Here is a 19,751-nt window from a genome sequence, read left to right on the forward strand (position 1 = left end):
CCGCTTAATTTAATATCTTGGTGAACTTTTATGGTGAAAGGGCAAACAATGGCCGACCTCCTTTACAATACCCTTTTGACAGGTTCACCAAGGTTATATAGCCATTTAACATTGATACATTTACTATACTGCATATTTAGTTGTGTGGTGCCATTGCCCATGTGGCAATAAAATACCTACATGATCTCTATGATTCAGATGGAAGGGCAAGACGCTGGATATGTCACCACCAGTTTTTCATATGTACAATTTTCACTATTTCTGTTTTTAGTGCAGACTACGCTGCAGCATTTAGCGCAGAGATAAGCAGTTCTAGTTATACAAACTGCTAATGTAGGTAAAGAAACAAGATTCATGAAGGGGTTGAAAAAAAATCTAATTTCCCTCATGGGTGACTGTACAGTTTTGTCTTTTTGACTGTATTAATGTCCATCATCCTAGCAACCTTGCCTCATGAATGTTTACAAGACAGATAGATGTGCAGACACCATTAACAATAATATGCCCTGGAGTGGCATAACTCTTGTAACAAGATCTAACACCACTCCCACTGGTTGCCCAGCCATAATATTAGAAGCTTACAAGTCCTATACAGAATATAGCACAACCTACAATTATCATTCTTTTAAAACTGAATTACTTGTACAAGATAATGTATTAAACTGAGCAGCAGGTAGGCATTGTAATTTGTCAAACTGATACTAACATTTTCTGCTCTGAAAAAAAATTACTTACTGTAAAATGTATTTGACACCCTCCCATGATGTAATCCAAAAATGTGTGCACTTTCTCCACCTGCAAGAAAAAAATAGCATTAAAAATAGTAACTGCTATCCATTCTTCATTTGGCCAGTCTAACCCTTAAACACAGGTTTAATACTGTGTGTGTCATATAGATTAGGGTACACTTAGGAGTAGTCTGCAGACATCATACTCAACTCTGATGACTGCAGTCTGATTCTGTGTCTTAGGCTTTTTATTCTATCAGGCAGAGTCTGATATGACTCCATGGGTCCATTACCCAACTCTTATCTTAAATGATAAAGTAATAGTTTGCATTATTGTTTGCCTTCTCAGTTGTGATGCCTTCTCACAGACAACTAGTACATTTCATGTATGCAACTGACTTGTGATTACTATACATGGTAAGTACGTAGTTTTTGCATGGATAAACTGCTGCAGTATAAGAAATGATACCTGTGTCCTTCACAATATCATACTAGGTTACTTGGTTTGTTTAACAGTTATTTTGTACAATCACAATCATAATTCTAGTCTCTAGAATACATTTATGGATATGACCTGATTACTGAAACACATAAAAAACTCAAATGCGATGTTTGCTCTGAGAGTGTTGAAGTATAGAGAAGGCCAGAAGGAGTTGCATCATGCCTTTGTGGACTTACAGAAAGCATATGACAGGGTGCCTAGAGAGGAGTTGTGGTATTGTATGAGGAAGTCAGTTGTGGCAGAGAAGTATGTAAGAGTGGTACAGGATATGTACAAGGGTAGTGTGACAGTGGTGAGTTCTGCAGTAGGAGTGACAGATGCGTTAAAGGTGGATGTGGGATTACATCAAGGATCAGCTCCTTCTTATTTGCAATGTTGGTGGACAGACCGACAGACAAGATCATACAGGAGTCCTCATGGACTATGATGTTTGCGGATGACATTGTGATCTGTAGTGAGTGTAGGGAATAGGTTGAGGAGACCCTGAAGAGGTGGAGATGTGCTGTATAGAGGAGAGGAATGAAGGTCTGCAGGACTAAGAATATATGTGTGTGAATGGGAAGGAGGATAGAGGAATGGTGGGGATGCAGGAAGTAGAGTTGGCAAAGGTGGATGAGTTTAAATACTTGGGATCTAGAGTACAGAGTAGTGGTGAGTGTGGAAGAAAGGTGAAGAAGTGAGTGCAGGCAGGGTGTAGTGGGTGGAGAAGAGTGTCAGGAGTGATTTGTGACATATGGGTACCAGTAAAAGTGAAATGTAAGGTCTACAAGAGGGTAGTCAGACCAGCTATGTTATATGGGTTGGAGACGGTGGCTTAACAAAAAAGGCAGGAGTGAGACCTTGAGGTGGCAGAGTTAAAGATATTAAGATTTGCATTGGGTGTGATGAGATGGACAAGATTAGGAATCAGTATATTAGAGGGTCAGCTCAGGTTGGGCTGTTGGGAGACAAAGCCAGCGAGGCGAGATTGTGGTTGGTTTGGACATGTGCTGAGGAGAGATGCTGGGTATATTGGGAAAAGGATGCTAAGGATGGAACAGTCCAGTAAGAGTAAAAGAGGAGGGCCTAAGATAAGGTTTATGGATGTGGTGAGAAAGGACAAGTAGATGGCTGGTGTGACAGAGCAAGATGCAGAAGACAGGAAGACTCAAGTACAATAATTTTACATGAGGAAAAAATTATTTTCAGATCCTTAATCAATAATTATGACATTAAAAAACAAATGACAGATCAATACTTAGATTCAATATAATGAATACATCATTCACTTTTCATTTAATTATTTATAAAGAACGACTTTTTCATGAACATTACTGTCTACTTAATTCATCTTCAGTAACTATCTTATGAACACACATGCAAAAATATGCCGTAATATGATGCCTCTTTTTTTCCTTCTCTTTCTTCTTTTTGTGTTTTGTCTTTTTATATTCTTTTCTTCTTCATCAATTGCCTATTCCAAATAGAAATGTGTGACAGAAATGAATTGTAATGCATAATATAAAACCATTTAAGATTCATTTTAAAGTATATTAATACTTCCATTATACAGTATATACTTTACAGATTCTTAGGAATACAAATTTTTCAGTAGACTCACTTTATGTAGGCAGTGTGCTTACAGGGCATCTGGCTTTTGATCACTTAATCTTATTTATATTACATTTGTATATAATCTCAGCTGATGTTGGTAAAAACTTGCGTTTGTGAATTTTAGCAGTCGTTTTGTAGGGGTGAGCATAAGAGATTATCCGTTACTTCCATTAAATTAGGTTCTACATTTTCAAACTTTTTTTAAGTTATATATTTCATATTTTCCACTTTCATCTTATGCTATGCAGTCTCAGTCATTGAATATGACCTTCCAACTTTCTGTGCACATTGTCATTCATTCATTTTGCAGAAAGAAAGTTTATTCTTTTTTGAATTTGATATCAACATAAAAGTAGTCAAAAAAATTAATTCTAAGTTTAATTAATCATTACCTGCAGACTGTTCTCTTACTTTTGACCTATGCGTTGACAAGTTCTATTTATTCAATTTTTTAATGTTAACTGATGCCTATGCATCTTAAAGAAATGAAGGGAGTAAGTATTCCTAATGCTTAAATCTTAATGAGACTATATTGCTCATATAGAGTCTCTCGTAGCTGCTGTTTCCTTTGCACCTATAGATAGTGATTGCAATATACATGGAATGAAACTATTACATTTTACATTAATCTTTCAATTACAGTGCATGCTTGGAAGTTTCTTGCATAGCGAAGCTGAGCAGGTAGTCTGTCTTGTTATTAATGTACATCTGGTGAATCATAACATAGTATCACTTATAATTTATACAATGTATTCACAACAATGAAAAAGCTGAGAAATCTTTTCTATTTAGGTGTTTAAAGAGAGACATGTTGGAATGGGTATATCTAAGATAGATACATTTTGCTAATGAATGTTTTGACTTATTACATTAACAGGCTCTGTTTTTGTAGTACAAGGGAAATCTTGTACTGCATTTAAATAAGATCCACTATGCTCATTCAGGTGGACATTAATACATAATTTTACTTTTCAGACTTATATTTTTATTTTATTTTTATTTTTATTTTACATTTGTTGACCGGGCTAGTCTAGCTGAATATATGTCCATTTTCAGTAGAGGCCCGGGGAGAAAAGCTCCACAAAGTTTAAACAATGTTAACATAAACAACAAAAAAGAAAAAAAAACATATTTATACATTTTAAACATTCGGGCGGCCACGGTGGTGCAGTGGTTAGCATTGCCGCCTCACAGCAAGAGGTTCTCCGGTTCGATCCTCGGCTGGGGTGCCTTCTGTGCGGAGTCTGCATGTCCTCCCTGTGGTCGCGTGGGTTTCCTCCGGGTGCTCCGGTTTCCTCCCACATCCCAAAGACATGCTGCAGGTGGATTGGACACTCTAAATTGGCCCTAGGTGTGCGTGTGAGTGTGCCTTCTGTGGAAGGTTGGGCGCCGGGCTGGCAACTCGACACCGTAAAACTCCTCTGCCATTCAATGTGCGGACAAGGTGATCCGCTGTGGCGACCCCTAACCGGGAAAAGCCAAAAGAAGAAGAAGACTAACAGGGAGTCTGTCACTTATGAGTACATAATGAAAGTAATGTATAATTTTAATAGGCTTAGAATAGTTAATAAGAAGGTACATTTATGTGTTGCTAAAGAGTATTAGTTGAAAGAAAGAAGTTAGTAAAAGTGTTGATATAGATAATAAAGGAAGATAATGAAAATATATGGAGGGGTTGTTAGGTAATGTGTGTAGTAGTGATATGAGTCACTTTAAAAAAAAAATGCAGTACTAGTAAGGAGTGTGAGGAGAGGAAGCATGGTAGTATCTAGAAAAAAATAGAAATAAAGAAATATGGATAAGATAAGTTAGTGAAAGAGTGGGTTCAGAGATGAGAATTTTAGATGAGTAAGTCAACAGTAGATAGGTTGGTCAGTCTGGTTTAGAACAGGGGCACATCCAGTGTGTTTTTAGGTGGAGTTTAAGCCTATTTTTAAACAGAGTAATTGAGGGAATTGTGGTCAGTTCAGATGGAAGTTGATTCCATGTTTTTCCAATGGAAACAGAAAATAGAGAGTCTCCTGCTCTATTATTTGATTTGTTGATGTGTATAAGAGATTTTTGTGATGATCTTAGGGATTTAAGGTTTACATAGGGGTGGATAAGATTTGTTAGGATGGGTGTTTTTTCAGGTTGATGCAGAATTTTTTGGATGATGGTAAGTTGATTATATTTCAGATGCTGTTGAAGTTCAAGCCATCCAAGGAGCTTAAGATTAATACAGTGATGAGTTCTGTAAGGGCTGCCTGTGGCAAATCTGGCTATGTTATTAAATGAGTTTTCTAGTTTTTTAAGGTTATTTTTTGACAGATTGGTAAATATGGGTGAAGCATAAAGAAGGGTGGACATAAGGTGAGTGTGGGCAATGGTAATTCTAGTTGCAGGAGTAAGGAAGGATTTGATCCTATAGAGAGAGCCTATTTTTTTATTGGTAGTTTTCAGAATGTTGTTGATATGGGCATCAAAGTTTAGGTTATTATCTATGGTGATACCTAGCAGTTTGGTAGTTTGATCTTGGGTTATTAGTGTACCGTCATGAGATGATAGAGAGAAGTCTATAGGTGGAGATTTACTGGTAGGTGTGAAAAGGAGAAGTTTGTTTTTTGGGGGGTTTAGTAAGAGGCAGAGTTTTGTAAACCATAGTTCTACAGAATTAAATGTGTCTTGAGATAGGGAGTGAAGATGAGATACAGATGACGCAGTGCATATTAGTGTAGAGTCATCTGCGTATTGGATGCATGTGGCTTGGGGAATTACTTGGTGTAGATCATTAATGAATATAGAGAACAGAAGAGGGCCCAGTATGGAGCCTTGAGGAACTCCAATGTTAACTGGTAGCTGAGTAGAGAGTGTTTTTCCATAGTACAGCTTGATGTCTGTTATTTAAGTAGGAATGGAACCATTTAATGGCTAGTGTGTCGAGAGATAGAGATTTAAGAATGTTAATGAGAATAGTGTGATTTACCATGTCGAAAGCTTTAGATAGGTCTATGAAAAGAGCAGAGGAGAGCATGTTAAGGTTCCGGTTGTTATTTATACTGTCAATAAAGGAGAGGAGGGCAGTAGTAGTGCTATGGGAGGGTCAGAAGCCATGTTGGGTGTTGGAAAGTAAGTTGTTATGGAGAAGGTGGTCTAGCAATTGCCTATGTATACATCTTTCCATGATCTTAGATAGAGGGGATAGTAGGGATATGGGACGATAGTTAGAGAATTCAGTGGAGTCTCCTCCTTTGTGAAGGGGAATAATGTGAGAGACTTTCCAGAGTTTAGGGATATATCCTTCAGTGATGGTTCTATTAATGAGGATGGAGATGGGGTAGGCAATAGATTTGGCTGCTAACTGTAGATATTCAGATTGTAGTTGGTCAGCAGAAGGAGTACATGGTTTCAGTTTTTGGAGAAGGGTGAGAATAAATGATGTGGGGACAGGTTGGAAGAGAAAAGCTGGAGGTGTGTTATAGTTAGAAATGAATGTTATGTCGTGGGGAGAGTTGACAAGCAAGATCTTGAATTGCTTTGATAAAGAAAGTATTTAAGGTGTTTGCAGTTTGTTCAGGATTGTCTTTGTCAGTGCCTTGAGGGTTAGGTGTGAATGATTGACTTGGGTGTAATAGCTGATTAATACTTGACCAGAATTGTTGGGGTTTATTATGGTGGGTATGTTGAAATTGTAAATAGTAGTTTTTTTTTGTCAGTCACTATGGCTTTTTTGTCTCATTTCTCAGTTGTTTAAAGTTTTGGATGTCAGTATGTTTTTTAGTTAAGCGTGATTTATTTCAGCATTTATTTCTGAGATGGATTTTTTGTTTGGTTTCCCTAGTAAGCCATGGAGCAGATTTAGTTCTAATTCTAATAGAGCGGGTAGGAGCATGATGGTTAAGTATGTCAAGAAAATTATTATTGAAGTAATCAACAGCTTCATCAAGGGAAAGGTGTTTTAGTGGAGACCAATTACATGTTTTCAGTTCAGTAAGGAATAATTCTGAGTTAAAGTTTTTCTTGTTTCTAATATCCCTATATATGGGTTGAAAGGGTGGGTTGGTTTTTAGTCGGATGATGTAGGTTAGGGAGTGGTCGCTTATGTCGTCAGGGAGGGTTCCGGTTTCATAATTCTGTGGTTGACTATTAATAAGTATCCAATCTAAGGTGCTTTCTTTCTTGGTAAGTTTATTCAGTCTAGTAGGGGAGGTAATAGTTTGGGTGAACCCATGAAGATTAATATGGTTTGTGGGGCAGTTATTATTGCAAGAGTTCCAGTCTATGTTAAAGTCACCTAGGATTATGGTTTCTTGGGGGAGGTTTAGAGATAACCAGGGAAGTATGTTTTCTATGGTAGTGATGTTGTTTCCTGGGGGAACATAGATAGTAATAATATAGATAGATTTAGCTGGGTTTAGCTGAAATTTGGTAATAAGTATTTCAGCATTAGAGTCTTGGAGAGGTTTATGTTTAAAGTTGGTTATTTCAAGGCAAGATTTGAATAGTACAGCTACTCCACCACCTTTCTTTTTAACGCGGTCCAGGCGTATGATGTTATAACCAGGTGGTAAAATTTCATTATCTTTTGTTGCTGGTTTTAGCCAGGTTTCTGTTAGACATATGATATCAAATGAGTAGAGTTCCAATAGAGCATGGAGTTGTGTTATTTTATTGTTAATGCTTTGTGTGTTAACGTGAGCTATTAAGAGTGAGTTTGGAGATTTTATGAGTGGGTGAGAGATAGAAGGGTTTGGGTTGTTGAGTAGTTTGGTATTTGTGGTGTTTGGGCCTGGATTTGGGTGAATGTCTCCTTCTTTTGAGGATTGGAGTATTGTTAGATATAATTTCTTTGTGAGTTTGCAAATAAGTGGTGGATATCTTTTGAGGTTAGGGGAGTTATATCTAATGTGAACTGTTCTATGGTATTTAGGTGATAGATCTTTGGGTGTGGAAGTGATGTTGAAGTGGTTAATATCATGATGCAACTAATTCCTGAGCAACAGTTTAAATGTTTAAAATGTTAATTATGTGTAGCAACTGTAAATATATTCCTTATGCTAGAAATAATAGATTGCAAACGGGGAAGGGAGAAGGAGATTAAAAAAAAGGAAGGAAGGGAATGAAAAGTGAAGAAAGAGGGTGACAGAAGAGAAGTCTATAGAATGGAGACAGAGTAAAAGAGAAGCATGTGAATGATGAAAATAGTAAGTGAGTGAGGATAGAGGATGAGTTATGAGGGAGAGGAATAAGGAGAAAAGACTGACTGGAAGAAAAGAAAAGTAAAAAGAGATGCATGAACATTTAAACAGCAAATGTGTAATGGAGTAGAGGATTTGATACTGAAATATTTATTTAGAATAAGTTTTATCCAAACAATATTAAAATATATAAATATATATACAATGTTCCTTTTTCTAACAAAGAATATCAAACATATGCTTTTTTACTAATATTAACAAGTCTTCCATTATTATTTCTAATTTCTAAGTCAAATTCTAGTCAGAAATCTATCCCATATAGTGTACTACTACACAAAAGTTAAATGATAAGGTGTTTGCCTTACAACCACAAGGTACAGAGTTTGAGTCTCACAAGTGATAATTGGCTAGGCTTAAAATGGCTTGCAAGGGCAGTTAGCCTAGTACTAATCTATGAACCTATGATATAAAAGAAGTGAAAGGTGTGTGAGAAAAAGGAGTGTAAAGTAGAAATAAGAATACATTCTGGTAGACGCACAATGATGATAAGGAATGAGAAAAGAACAGATGTGAAGATGAAGATGAGGGGTAGTAAGAATGAGTGGACAGAAAAAGAATAGGTTAAAATACAAATGGAATAATATTTTCAGTCATCATATACATATTCGGATATCTCACTTTTATTTACTCAATATATTAAGGCTTTGTTTCACATATAAACGTGACTTTAAACATCTTTCATGTAAATATAAAGTTGTATTACAAAATTATATAATTAATAATTTAGAAAACTTTCTCTCAAATATTATAGAATTTTTATTTTAGTATTTCACCATTTGATATATTTCAAAAATTGTTGAGAGAAAGAGAGAAGAGAAAATGAAATAAACAGATGGGAGGGAAGAGAATGGAAAGAGAAAGTAGTAGATAGGGGAGGAATGAAGTGGAAGAAGTAAACTCATTTATTAGTAAATCCATATGTTTATATTTTTAAAATTTTATTCTCCAAGATATAACTAGCATTAACTATTGAAATCTGATCCCATTTTTTTACATTCCTCATATTATGGGCTTTGAGGGATAGTTAGAGAAGGGTAGTCTTCTGGGTTGGTTTCTACTAGACTAAAAGCATAGTATAATTCTATGAGTGTTGTTTTAGCTGGGCTATATTGCTTTATGATGCACTTTTACTTAAAGCATGTTGGCATGTCAGAAACATTCCTCCTGTTTTATCTGCATAATGAGTGATGTACAATAATTTTATTGATTATCAAACCTCATTTAATTTTTCATGTATTGTCTTTTTTCTTTTTTTTTCTTACTCTAATCTGTGGATTTGGCTTTGATATCTTTAAATGTTAATAGTTTGAACAATGAGATGAAAAAGGGATGGTAACCAAAATATCAGCAATGTACATAACATATTTTTTTTCAATAAACTACTATAAGGTCTATAGACAGAAACATTTGGGAACCAAATCATTATACAAATTCAATTCAATCATTCTTTAAAAGTTGATATAGAGGAGTCATGATTTTATGGGGAAAAAAGCAAAATGGTGTGCCTGATCATTAATAAATATGAAGATAAAGACTGTTCAAAAAATCCAACAGCAGAATCTGGATATTAGTTAAAGTATACTGGTTTCTAGGGGACAGAAATCAAGCTAGCTAAAAAAAAAAAAAAAAAAAAAAAAACACCAATATTTTATTCTTAATGATTCACAGGGCAACCTAATAATATGAGGAAATTTCAACTATGTATTATTTAATGCTTTAATGCACAACCGAGTAGTACCAGAAATGTAAAATGACTTTTCTGGCTAAAGATCTTAATAGATGGACTAATTTACCTTTTTTCACAGACTAATGAAGGAGGCTAGAAGGAGTGCGGGACTGAGAACCCAAAAGTTTTTAACTCGCAACAAGGTAACTGTGGGTCTATACATAATAGTCGAGAGACTTTTACGGAATGGGAATTTTCATGGCTTGATTTTAAATCCTTTAATGGATTTAATAGTGTTGACGAGTGTGATAGAGAAAAGGGAGGTGTGGTTGAGTCCGATACTTTCAGAAATTCCCTAAACAAACTTTCTGGGTTGTTACTTAGATTTAAATCATTACAAATTGACAATGAATACTTAAATGAATGTTTAAAAAAAAGAAATTGTACCTAAAGGGCTTAGGGTTTTCAAATACCCTAACAATGTTATAAAAGGGTCTGATTTACATAAAGAATTATTAGAAATATTTAATAAATGTGGACTGAATATTGTTAGGGTTACTATCAAACAAAACAAAGCCAGTATGGTGATTTTACATGAGGGGATTGATTTGCTTAACAAACATATTACTTCGGACCTTTTGTTTACTGCTGAGGCTGAAAAAAATCATTATTTTCAGGTCTTAGAGAACATTGATAACAAATGTAACAAATGTAAAGAGAAACATAAAAAAAACTGGAAAGGGATATTAAAGAATATAGGGACAAAACATGTTACCCGGATCCCAAAGGGATTGTTAGGCAATCACCATGGTTTGAAGACCAGCAGAGGGAGGGTATGGAAGTAGAACATTATGCTGAGGTGGGTGACGGGTATTATCAAATGGACAATTTTGGAGAGAACCCTTTAGAGATACCCTCCCCTTGTTGCTCCGAGAGGAGTTTGAACCAGAAAGTTTTATACTTCCCCCCACAATCTGGTGCCTGTGATGTTTGTTATACCTAAAGTACACAAAGATCCTGATAACCATCCCTGAGACCTATAGTAGCAGCCAATGGATCTAAAGTGGCACCTCTGGCTAAATTCCTTGATGTCAAACTTAAAGCATTATTGGGTACCAACACCCAGATTCTTAAAGATTCCAGGTAATTTTTAAAGGGCATTAATCCCAATGAAAACTATTCACTAGTGACCTTTGTAACCATTTACATTAAGGATCTTTTTACTGTTATCCTCCACATTATCGGACTTCAGTGGTTAGAGGAATTTCTGATTGAGAGATGTAAGGTTTCGACCTATGATTTGCACCTGATACTTTATCTAATGGAGCTAGTGTTATATAACAATTTTATATACTTTCGGTGAGAATTTTTATATCAGCTTAAGGGCATAGCAATGGGGGCCAACTGTGCCCCCACCTACGCTAAGGTTGTATTGGCTTGGGTGGGAGCAGAAATTCATCCTTGATTCCGAATTTAAAGAATACTGGATAAATATGTAAGATTCTTGGATGATATCTGTTTTGGGTGGGGCCAGATAAAAAGTTACAAGATTTTTAGCTTATATAGAGTACACCACCGATTTTTGCATTTTACTTACAATATTTCCAAGAATATCTTACAGGGTCTAGACATTCAAATTGATACAACAGAAAATGGTAATATTAAATCTAGAATTTTTAGAAAAAGTACCTATTCCAATTCTTTTTTACATTTTAACAGCTCACACCCCCTATTTCAGAAAAAGAGTTTGGTAAGGGGGAAATAAATCCATTCTAGTAGGATGACTTCCAAAGACATTGATTATGAACTAGAATGTGATTTTTTTTAGATGCTCTGTTTAGAGAAATAGGATATCCTTATAACTTTTTGGTTAACATCAGACAGGATATGTCAGTTCCAACAGGGGAAAAAATTTTGCCCGGTGCTTGGGTTGATATTTAATGACAAACATGAACTGACTGAAAAAGAAAATTTGAACAAAGATGACAATTATGGTAAGTTCAATACTGAATTCAATACTGACATTTTGTATTGTAACCATATTGTAAGAAATGAATGGAACAAGTTTTTGAACTCAAGGATTTACCGCTTGAAAAGAATATACCCCTAAAATTTACTTACAAGAAGGGGAAGAACTTAAAAAAATTATTAGAGGATCATGGTAGACCTAGGAAAGGGGGTGGCAAACCCAAGGGAACATATTGCTGTGGGGCTTGCTCTCATTGTCAATACATTGTGCACACTGAATGTGTTTACCTTCCTAGTATAGACAGTGAGAGAGTAGTATATATGGCTAGGTGCTCCATCTGTAATGCATTTTACATACGAAAGACTGAGCAAAACATTTGTAGGCGTATCTACGAACACATGTATGAAATTAAGTCAAAAAATTGTAATAATGCCTTATACAAACACACTGTAGATTGTCAACAGGCCACTTTCACCTTTTATTTTCTTGAACAAGTACAGGTGGACATAAGAGGTGCAGATTGGGAAAACCTGCTAGAATACAAACAACTTTACTGGCAGGTTACCCTGGATGCAGCAAGATACCCAGGATTCAATGAGCATATTAATATCGCTCCACTTTTAAAATAAAGGGCTGCCAAACTTTGAGATGAATTTAATCAGTTAGAAGTGTTTAATTTTAGAAGGATTAACACATTGTACACATTTTATTTAGTATTATACAACATGAATCTTTAGGGTTTACATTCTTAATGATACTTCTTGGCCAGTAGGGGGTACTGGGTACACACATGTATACCTTGAAAGTCTGCATATTTTAATGAATTATTTTAATGAATTTTATGAATTGTAGAAGTCTATTTAATAATATACATTTTAGAAAGGATTACTTAGATAGACGTGGGTAGATTTTTTATGAAACTTTAAAGGTTTAGTTGTATAAGTTTCAAAATTAAATTTTTTAACTAAATGTGTTTTGTATTTTTCAGGGGATGGTGATTTTTCAAGTCATTTATGGATTAATTAGGGGATGTTGATTGGTGTTTTGAATAATTGAACGTATTTAAGTAAAAGATTTTTGTTAATGGATGTTTTTTCTGATGGTCTTTCTTAGATGAAAACGTGTGAACTCAGCAGCGTTAGTGTTTTTTGGACTCTCACAGTGCTGGCTTTCCTTTTCATTGTGTTCCTCTTTTGCTTTTAATTACTTCAATAATTACATCATTAGAAAGCCAAGAACTTCTTAAATTGAGAATTGCATTGACAGAACAAAAGTTAAATGAACATAAGTATTATCACATGAATATAACTTACACTCCAAAGATCGGGACATTTTATAAAGCCTCAGGGGACACACACAAAATAAAATTTTCTCATACACAAACTAATTATAAAAAGACATTCAAAGTACTAAGTTATTTTTATGACATTTTGTACAATAATTTTAATACTCTGAGCTTAACTTCTTATCTCTATGGAATTCTTACTCCATATAATATTGATTTAGATAACTAGTTTGGGAAATTTCTAACAGTGAGTAACACACAAAAAAGAGACATAATCTTCGATAAGAATAAAATATGTATTTTAAAATCATGACAAAATTTTTACTTGGAGATTCCTATATAAAGCCTTTTTAACCCATGATAAGTTAACAAGACTTTCTATAGATAAGTATTTACGATGTTCTCAAAATTGCTAAGGTGATTCATTACATATTCTTATGAGTGCCTTTCTATATCATCTTATTTGAATTTAATAACTGTTTTTTTTCAGGCATTAAGGACAGAGAAATTGTTTCTGGATTTCCTAAAAAGGAAGAGAAAGTACAGTTTTGTACCTACCATAAATGTAGATGTCCGATAGGTATGCATCTGCAGTCATAACATATGGGTTGTCCTGCCTCAGGCAGCCCTTCGGTCGGCCAGATTCCAAAGTCTGGGTCTGGCCTCGGCTGATGTCGCACTTTCCCCGATGTCAGAGCATCTGGGGCATAAAAGCATCAGCCGACGCCATTTTCCTCAGTTTTTCTTGCCCCAGATGCCAGGTGCCCTCTAGGAAGGCTAAATTTGGAGAAATGCAATAGAATTCCAAACATTTGCAAAATTATAGATATATATACAAGTATATACAAACAAATACACCATAATAGATTCCCCCAGCTAGCTAAAAGAGGGGTAAACACCCTAGGAATACCACAGAGGGGTAGGAGGGAGGGTAAACCTGACTGCAGATGCATACCTATCGGACATCTACATTTATAGTAGGTACAAAACTGTACTATGTCCTTCAAGGATGCATCTGCAGTCATAACATATGGGTAGAATACCATAGCTAATCTGGGGGAGGAGGCACTAAGAAAAGGATGGTGTAGTTAAGATCCCCTGCAGGACTGCAGTAGCAAAACCTGCTCTGGATCTGGAGTATAAAGGTAGATTGTAATGTTTGGTAAATGTATGCATGGAGCTCCAAGTAGCAGCTTCTAAAATGTCCTTGGTAGCCACCCCTCATAGGAAGGCTGTAGTGGTGGCCGTGGCCCTTGTGGAATGAGGCCTGATGTTTGCAGGAACTGACTTTCCATGAAAGGAGTAACAAAATCAAATGCAATTTCCTATCCATTTTGAAATTTTCTGTTTGGAAATTGCTTTTCCGTGCACCCCAGCAGCATATGCTACCAATAGTTGGTCAGTTTCTCTGCTACTTTTAGTTCTCTCCAAGTAGTAGCGTAGTTGTCTGTGTATATCCAGGGTGTGCAGAAGTTTTTCCCCTCTATTCTGTGGAGTTGGGAAGAACATAGGCAAGTGAATAGCTTGGTTCAAGGATACCCTAGATACCACCTTTGGCATAAAAGTAGGATTAGTTCTTAGTGTAACTCTGTCCTGATGGAAGATAAGAAATGGCTGTACTGCCATTAATGCTTGTAACTCAGATACTCTTCTTGCTGAAGTTATTGCCAGAAGGAATGCAGTTTTCCAAGACAGAAACTGGAGATCCGCTGATGCTGCTGGTTCAAAGGGAGGAAGTGTTAGTTTCTCCAAGACAAAGTTGAAATCCCAAGCAGGTAAAGGGGGTTTTCTTGGAGGTTTGATATTTTTGATCCCTCTCAGAAATTGCTTGAGTAGAGGGTGTGAGAAGATAGGTGGATCCAAATTGTATTCTGCTGAAATTGCTGAGGCATGAATCTTAATGGAAGAATAGGAAAGGCCATTGTGGAACAGTTCTGCTAAGTATTCCAGAATATGTGTCATGTTTGCCACTGTCACATCTAAGCCTTTTGATGTGTTCCAGATGAAAAATCTTTTCCATTTAGCTGAGTATGTCTTTCTTGTGGAAGGCCGGTGAGCTTCCATGATAATGTCCTTCACTGTCTGTGATAAAACATTTTGTTTTGGTTTTAAGGGATTTTCCAGGCAGTTAGCTGCAATGTTTTTAAGTTGGGATGCATGATCTTGAAATTGTTCTGCGTCAGAAGAAGAGGCCATAGGGGGAGAGGCCATGGTTTTGCCTGTGACATGCTCCTCAATAGTGGATACCAGTGTTGCCTTGGCCAGTCTGGAGCTATCAGAATCACTCTTGGCTGTTCCTCCCTGATCTTCAGTAGAACCTTGTACATTAAAGGGAGAGGTGGGAAGGCATATACTTTTAGAGCTTTCCAGCTGAGAGAGAGAGAGTCCACCCTCCATGCTTGTGGGTGGTATGTCCTTGAGCAGAATGTCTTCAGTTGATGGTTGAGGGGGGATGCAAATAGATCTATCTCCGGTGTTCCCCACACCTTTGTTATGAGTTGGAAGATGTTTGGGTGCAGCATCCATTCGTGTGCATCCATGGTAGTTCTGCTTAAGCTGTCTGCCAGTGTATTTTCCTTTCCTGGTACGAACTGGGACTGCAGTTGGATATTGAGTTTCAGGCATAACTCCCATAGATTCATAGCCAGCCGGCATAGAGGGTAGGAGTGTGTGCCTCCCTGCTTGTTTATGTACCACATGACCGTGGTGTTGTCTGTCCTTATTAACAGGTGGCCTTGATGGAGGAAGGGTTTGAAAGCCTCGATTGCATGCATCACTGCCAGCATTTCCTTTTGGTTTATGTGCATGTGTAGCTGTCTTTGAGACCATAGGCCTTGGATACATTTGCCCTCCATGTGTGCTCCCCATCCTCAGTCTGAAGCGTCCATGGTGATGGTTTGTTTTGTTTTTGGTTTGTTGAAAGGCAACCCTCTGTTGGACTGGCAGGCCTGAGCCCACCACAGGAATTCCTTTTGAAGGCAAGGAATGATTGGTATCAAAGTTTCCAAACTGTGACTGTGTTGAGACCATACACTCCTTAGATACCATTGTAATTTTCTCATATGCCGCCTGGCCTGTGGTATCAGAATTATGCAGGATGCCATGAAACCCAGGGCCTACAGGATTTTCATGAAGTAATCTGGAAGTTGTTTTTGTTTTTCTTCTGTGAGAAAGGCCATTTGGGTGGTTGTGTCTAGATTCGCACTCAGAAAGGTTATCCTTTGGGATGGAACCAGTCTTGACTTTTGGATGTTGACTGTGTATCCCAATGCCCGTAGTAGGCGGCTGGCATAGGCCAAGTCTTTTATCAAATTTACCTTGTTGTCCGCTTGTATAAGGCAGTCGTCCAGATAAGGGTAGATTTGAATCCCCTAAAGTCTGCAGTGTGCAATTACTGATGCCAGGCATTTCGTGAATACTCTGGGTGCAGTAGATAAGCCAAAGGGCAATGCTGAGAATTGATAATGCTCTGATCCTGCAAGAAATCTGAGGTGTCTTCTGCAGTTTGGTCGAATAGGGACGTGCAGGTATGCCTCCTTGAGATCTAGAGTCACCAGCCAAGACTCCTTGCCCAACGTGGGAAGAAGTTGCTGTAGGGTCAGCATCTTGAATTCTGGCACAATGAGGAAAGTATGCAGTGCGGACAGGTCGAGAATAGGCCTCCATTGATTTTCTTTTCTTGGTACAAGGAATAGTCTGGAGTAAAATCCTTGGCCTTGTTCTGAAAGTGGTACTTTTTCTATGGCTTTCATTTGAAGCAAGTTGTTGATCTGCTTTAAAGCCTCTGTCCTCTGATTTGGTGGTAGGTTTGGCATTCCGTTTCTTTTTGGCAAAGTGTGGAAGTGGAACCTGTATCCTTTGTCTATTATTTGCAGTGTCCATGTGTCCCTTGTAATATAATGCCAATTTTTTGAGAATAAAGCAAGCTTTCCGCCCAAGGGTGCTTCCAGTTGAGCCCTGGTGGGCGGAATCAGAGTAAAGTCATTGAGCCTGTCCTGGTGTAGAAGTTGTTGTTATTGCTGCTGTTGCACTACCTCTCTGGTTGGCAGGTTGCCACTGACGGCCTCTGTAAGAGCCCCTAGATTGGCCTCTGCCTCTGGGGTGTCTGTTCCTGCCTCTCTGGGCTCTGTCCGAGTCTGGAAAGGACCAATTCTTAGTAGGCCAGTTTCTGCTAAATCTCGGTGGTTGTACTTGTAGGAAATCCTTAACTGTTTGCACAGATTTTGCCTTTTCATACTTTTTTAAAACCTCCTGAGCAGAGGAGCCATATAAATTTTGTTTCTCCATTGGAGCATCCAGGAGTTTAGCTTTAACATGGTCTGGCAAAGATTGTTCCTTCAGCCAGGCATGCCTGCGAATAACTGCCCCAGTCATAGCTGACCTAAATGAAGCCTCCAATGCATCATAACCACACTTTAAGAAATGATTACTAACCTGCTGTGAGTTGTGTACCAAATCCTGAAGGGATTTACGGTCAAGGGGCTCAGGAGAAGAAAGCTTCTTGTTCAGTTCATCTAACAAATACTCCTGGTACTGTATCATATGAAATTGACAATTTAGAGCCCTGACGGAAAGAGTTGCAGAGGTATATACCTTCTTTCCCCATCTCTTTAAAGCTCTAGACTCTCTTTCAGAAGGTAGAGGATTTTTGGCAGTGGCAGCCGCAACCCCTTTAGGGCCCAGAGTAATAGTTTCTGGGTCGGCAGAATGGGCTTTATACAGATGGAAATGAGAATCCGGGACCCTGTAGTATCTATCAGGTTTGGCAGGGGCTGTACTGACATCATTGTACACATCATCAATTACATTCAAAACAGGAGGTATAGCTAAGGGCCTATGCTGAGGCAAATGTAAAAAGGTCCTTAATCTTTTTCTAGAATCAGAGAATTCCTGACCTTGCCATTGAAAATGCTCTCTCATGGAGTGTAGAGTCTCACCAAAGGAAAACTCTTCAGGAGGGGAGGCCGAAGGGATAGATTCTTCAGCATCAGAATCCTCATATGGCGAATAAGCCTCCTCCTGGTGGTCTGACAACTCAGAACCATCCGTGGACTCATCTGAAGAGTGTGGGTCAGAAGGCTCAGTCCTGGGCCTTTTGTCTGGTGGAGGGTGAGAGGCCCTGTCCGGGTGAGGTTGTGAACCTCTAATTAAAGAAATAAGGTCCTCTGCAAGGCTGAGGATCTGTGTACTAGAGGAAGGCCTCTGGGAGGTAGTCTTGGGAGGCAAAGCCTTAGAAAGTTTAGCAGCTTTAGCCCTGGAGAAGGCCTTAATGTACATGGAAGCAGGGGGCCTAGCTGCCCCACGTGCAGGAGTAGATATGTCCAAAGGAATGGTGTCGGACATATCCTGGACACTGGTTTCGGTAGGTAGCTCGGTAGCCGACTCAGCCGGGGCCTCCCGGGCTGCGGTGGTCGGTTGAGAGGATTCGGATGAAGGAATCTCCGAGGACTTGGTTTCGGCCGAAACCGAGACACTCGCGGTAGGCTTTACCGTGGTTTCAGCCGAAACCGCGGGCCGCGAGTGTCGGTCCTTGTCCTTCCGTTTTTTCACTAAATGTGATGTCGGAGTCTCCGACGGCATTTTATATGCAAAACTAGCCCCAAAAAATTCCTCTGCAAACTCCGACCGACGTCTAAGAGTTCGTCGGTTGAAGGAAGCACAGGCTGAACAGGACGATACGTCGTGGTCTGGGCCTAAGCAAGGAAGGCAGTAGGAATAGAAATCCTTATGAAGTATTTGTTTCCCACAAGTTAAACAATTATTTACTTTATCTGACATCGGCTGAGGCAAGAAAGAGTCCCCAACGGGGTACTTAGCTTTTTCGAAGTCTTCGGTAGCTGAAATCACTGGATCTGACTGACCGGCACTTGCGAACAGCTTCTGCTTCGGGCACTGCGCGGCAAGAAAGACTGAGGAAAATGGCGTCGGCTGATGCTTTTATACCCCAGACGCTCTGACGTCGGGGAAAGTGTGACATCAGCCGAGGCCAGACCCAGACTTTGGAATCCGGCCGACCGAAGGGCTGCCTGAGACAGGACAACCCATATGTTATGACTGCAGATGCATCCTTGAAGGACATCTCCTATCTTCTCTGGACAATGTTAGCAGTGGTGACAAGAACTGTAAACAAAGGATGGAAGAAAACTACTCCTCCACATTTTCAATAATTCTTGTCATTGCTACAAGTAGTAATTGATAAAGAGGTGGCAATCAAAAAAAATATATATTCCCAAAGCTATTAACAAAGAACCTTTGTTATAAAATTAATTAATTAATAGTCTTTTATCTGGAAAAGTATATACTATCTGTTTCAATGACTAAAATGGTTTTGCATTCAAATAGTTTATATCTCTTATCCTGACCTTTGTTTAATTCTAAATGAAAAACAGCAAAGATGAAAAAACATACAGGGTAAAGCGCCTCTCTAAGAGAAGTAGCAAATTGGTAAAAGAACAAAAAGAGGCACACCACGACAATCGAAGTAAGCCCTTTCACGTCACTAAGGACGCTTCATCAGACTTTCAACAACACAATGTTACAAACTCCTTAAATAGTAATTCAAAAACTATCAAGCCAATGAAATTCCACATAAAAACAAGTAGCTCATTAATACTTGAGATACGTACCAGGAAAAAAAAAAAAAAAAAAAATATATATATATATATATATGTATATATGGGTCCCCTTGACTTGATCGACACGCCGAAACACTGACGCTAAGAAGACCGACTCGAGAAGACCGACGACACAGATGATCGACAAGGTGAAATC

At 38.1% G+C, this 19,751-nt stretch overlaps 1 protein-coding gene across 2 annotated transcripts in view; it reads right to left on the minus strand.

The window, feature by feature from the left end:
* The window catches only part of CPNE6 (copine 6), an 886,978-nt gene that overhangs the window by 97,601 nt on the left and 769,626 nt on the right, over window positions 1-19,751 (minus strand). For both annotated transcript variants that reach the window (XM_044058469.1, XM_044058468.1), the window contains exon 10: window positions 736-795. In XM_044058469.1, coding sequence (XP_043914404.1) covers window positions 736-795 — 60 coding nt within the window. The remainder of the gene's footprint in view (window positions 1-735; window positions 796-19,751) is intronic.

This window comes from Protopterus annectens, chromosome 16.part0 (assembly GCF_019279795.1).
Source record: "Protopterus annectens isolate FY-2018-M chromosome 16.part0, PAN1.0, whole genome shotgun sequence".
Classification (NCBI taxonomy): Eukaryota; Metazoa; Chordata; order Ceratodontiformes; family Protopteridae; genus Protopterus; species Protopterus annectens.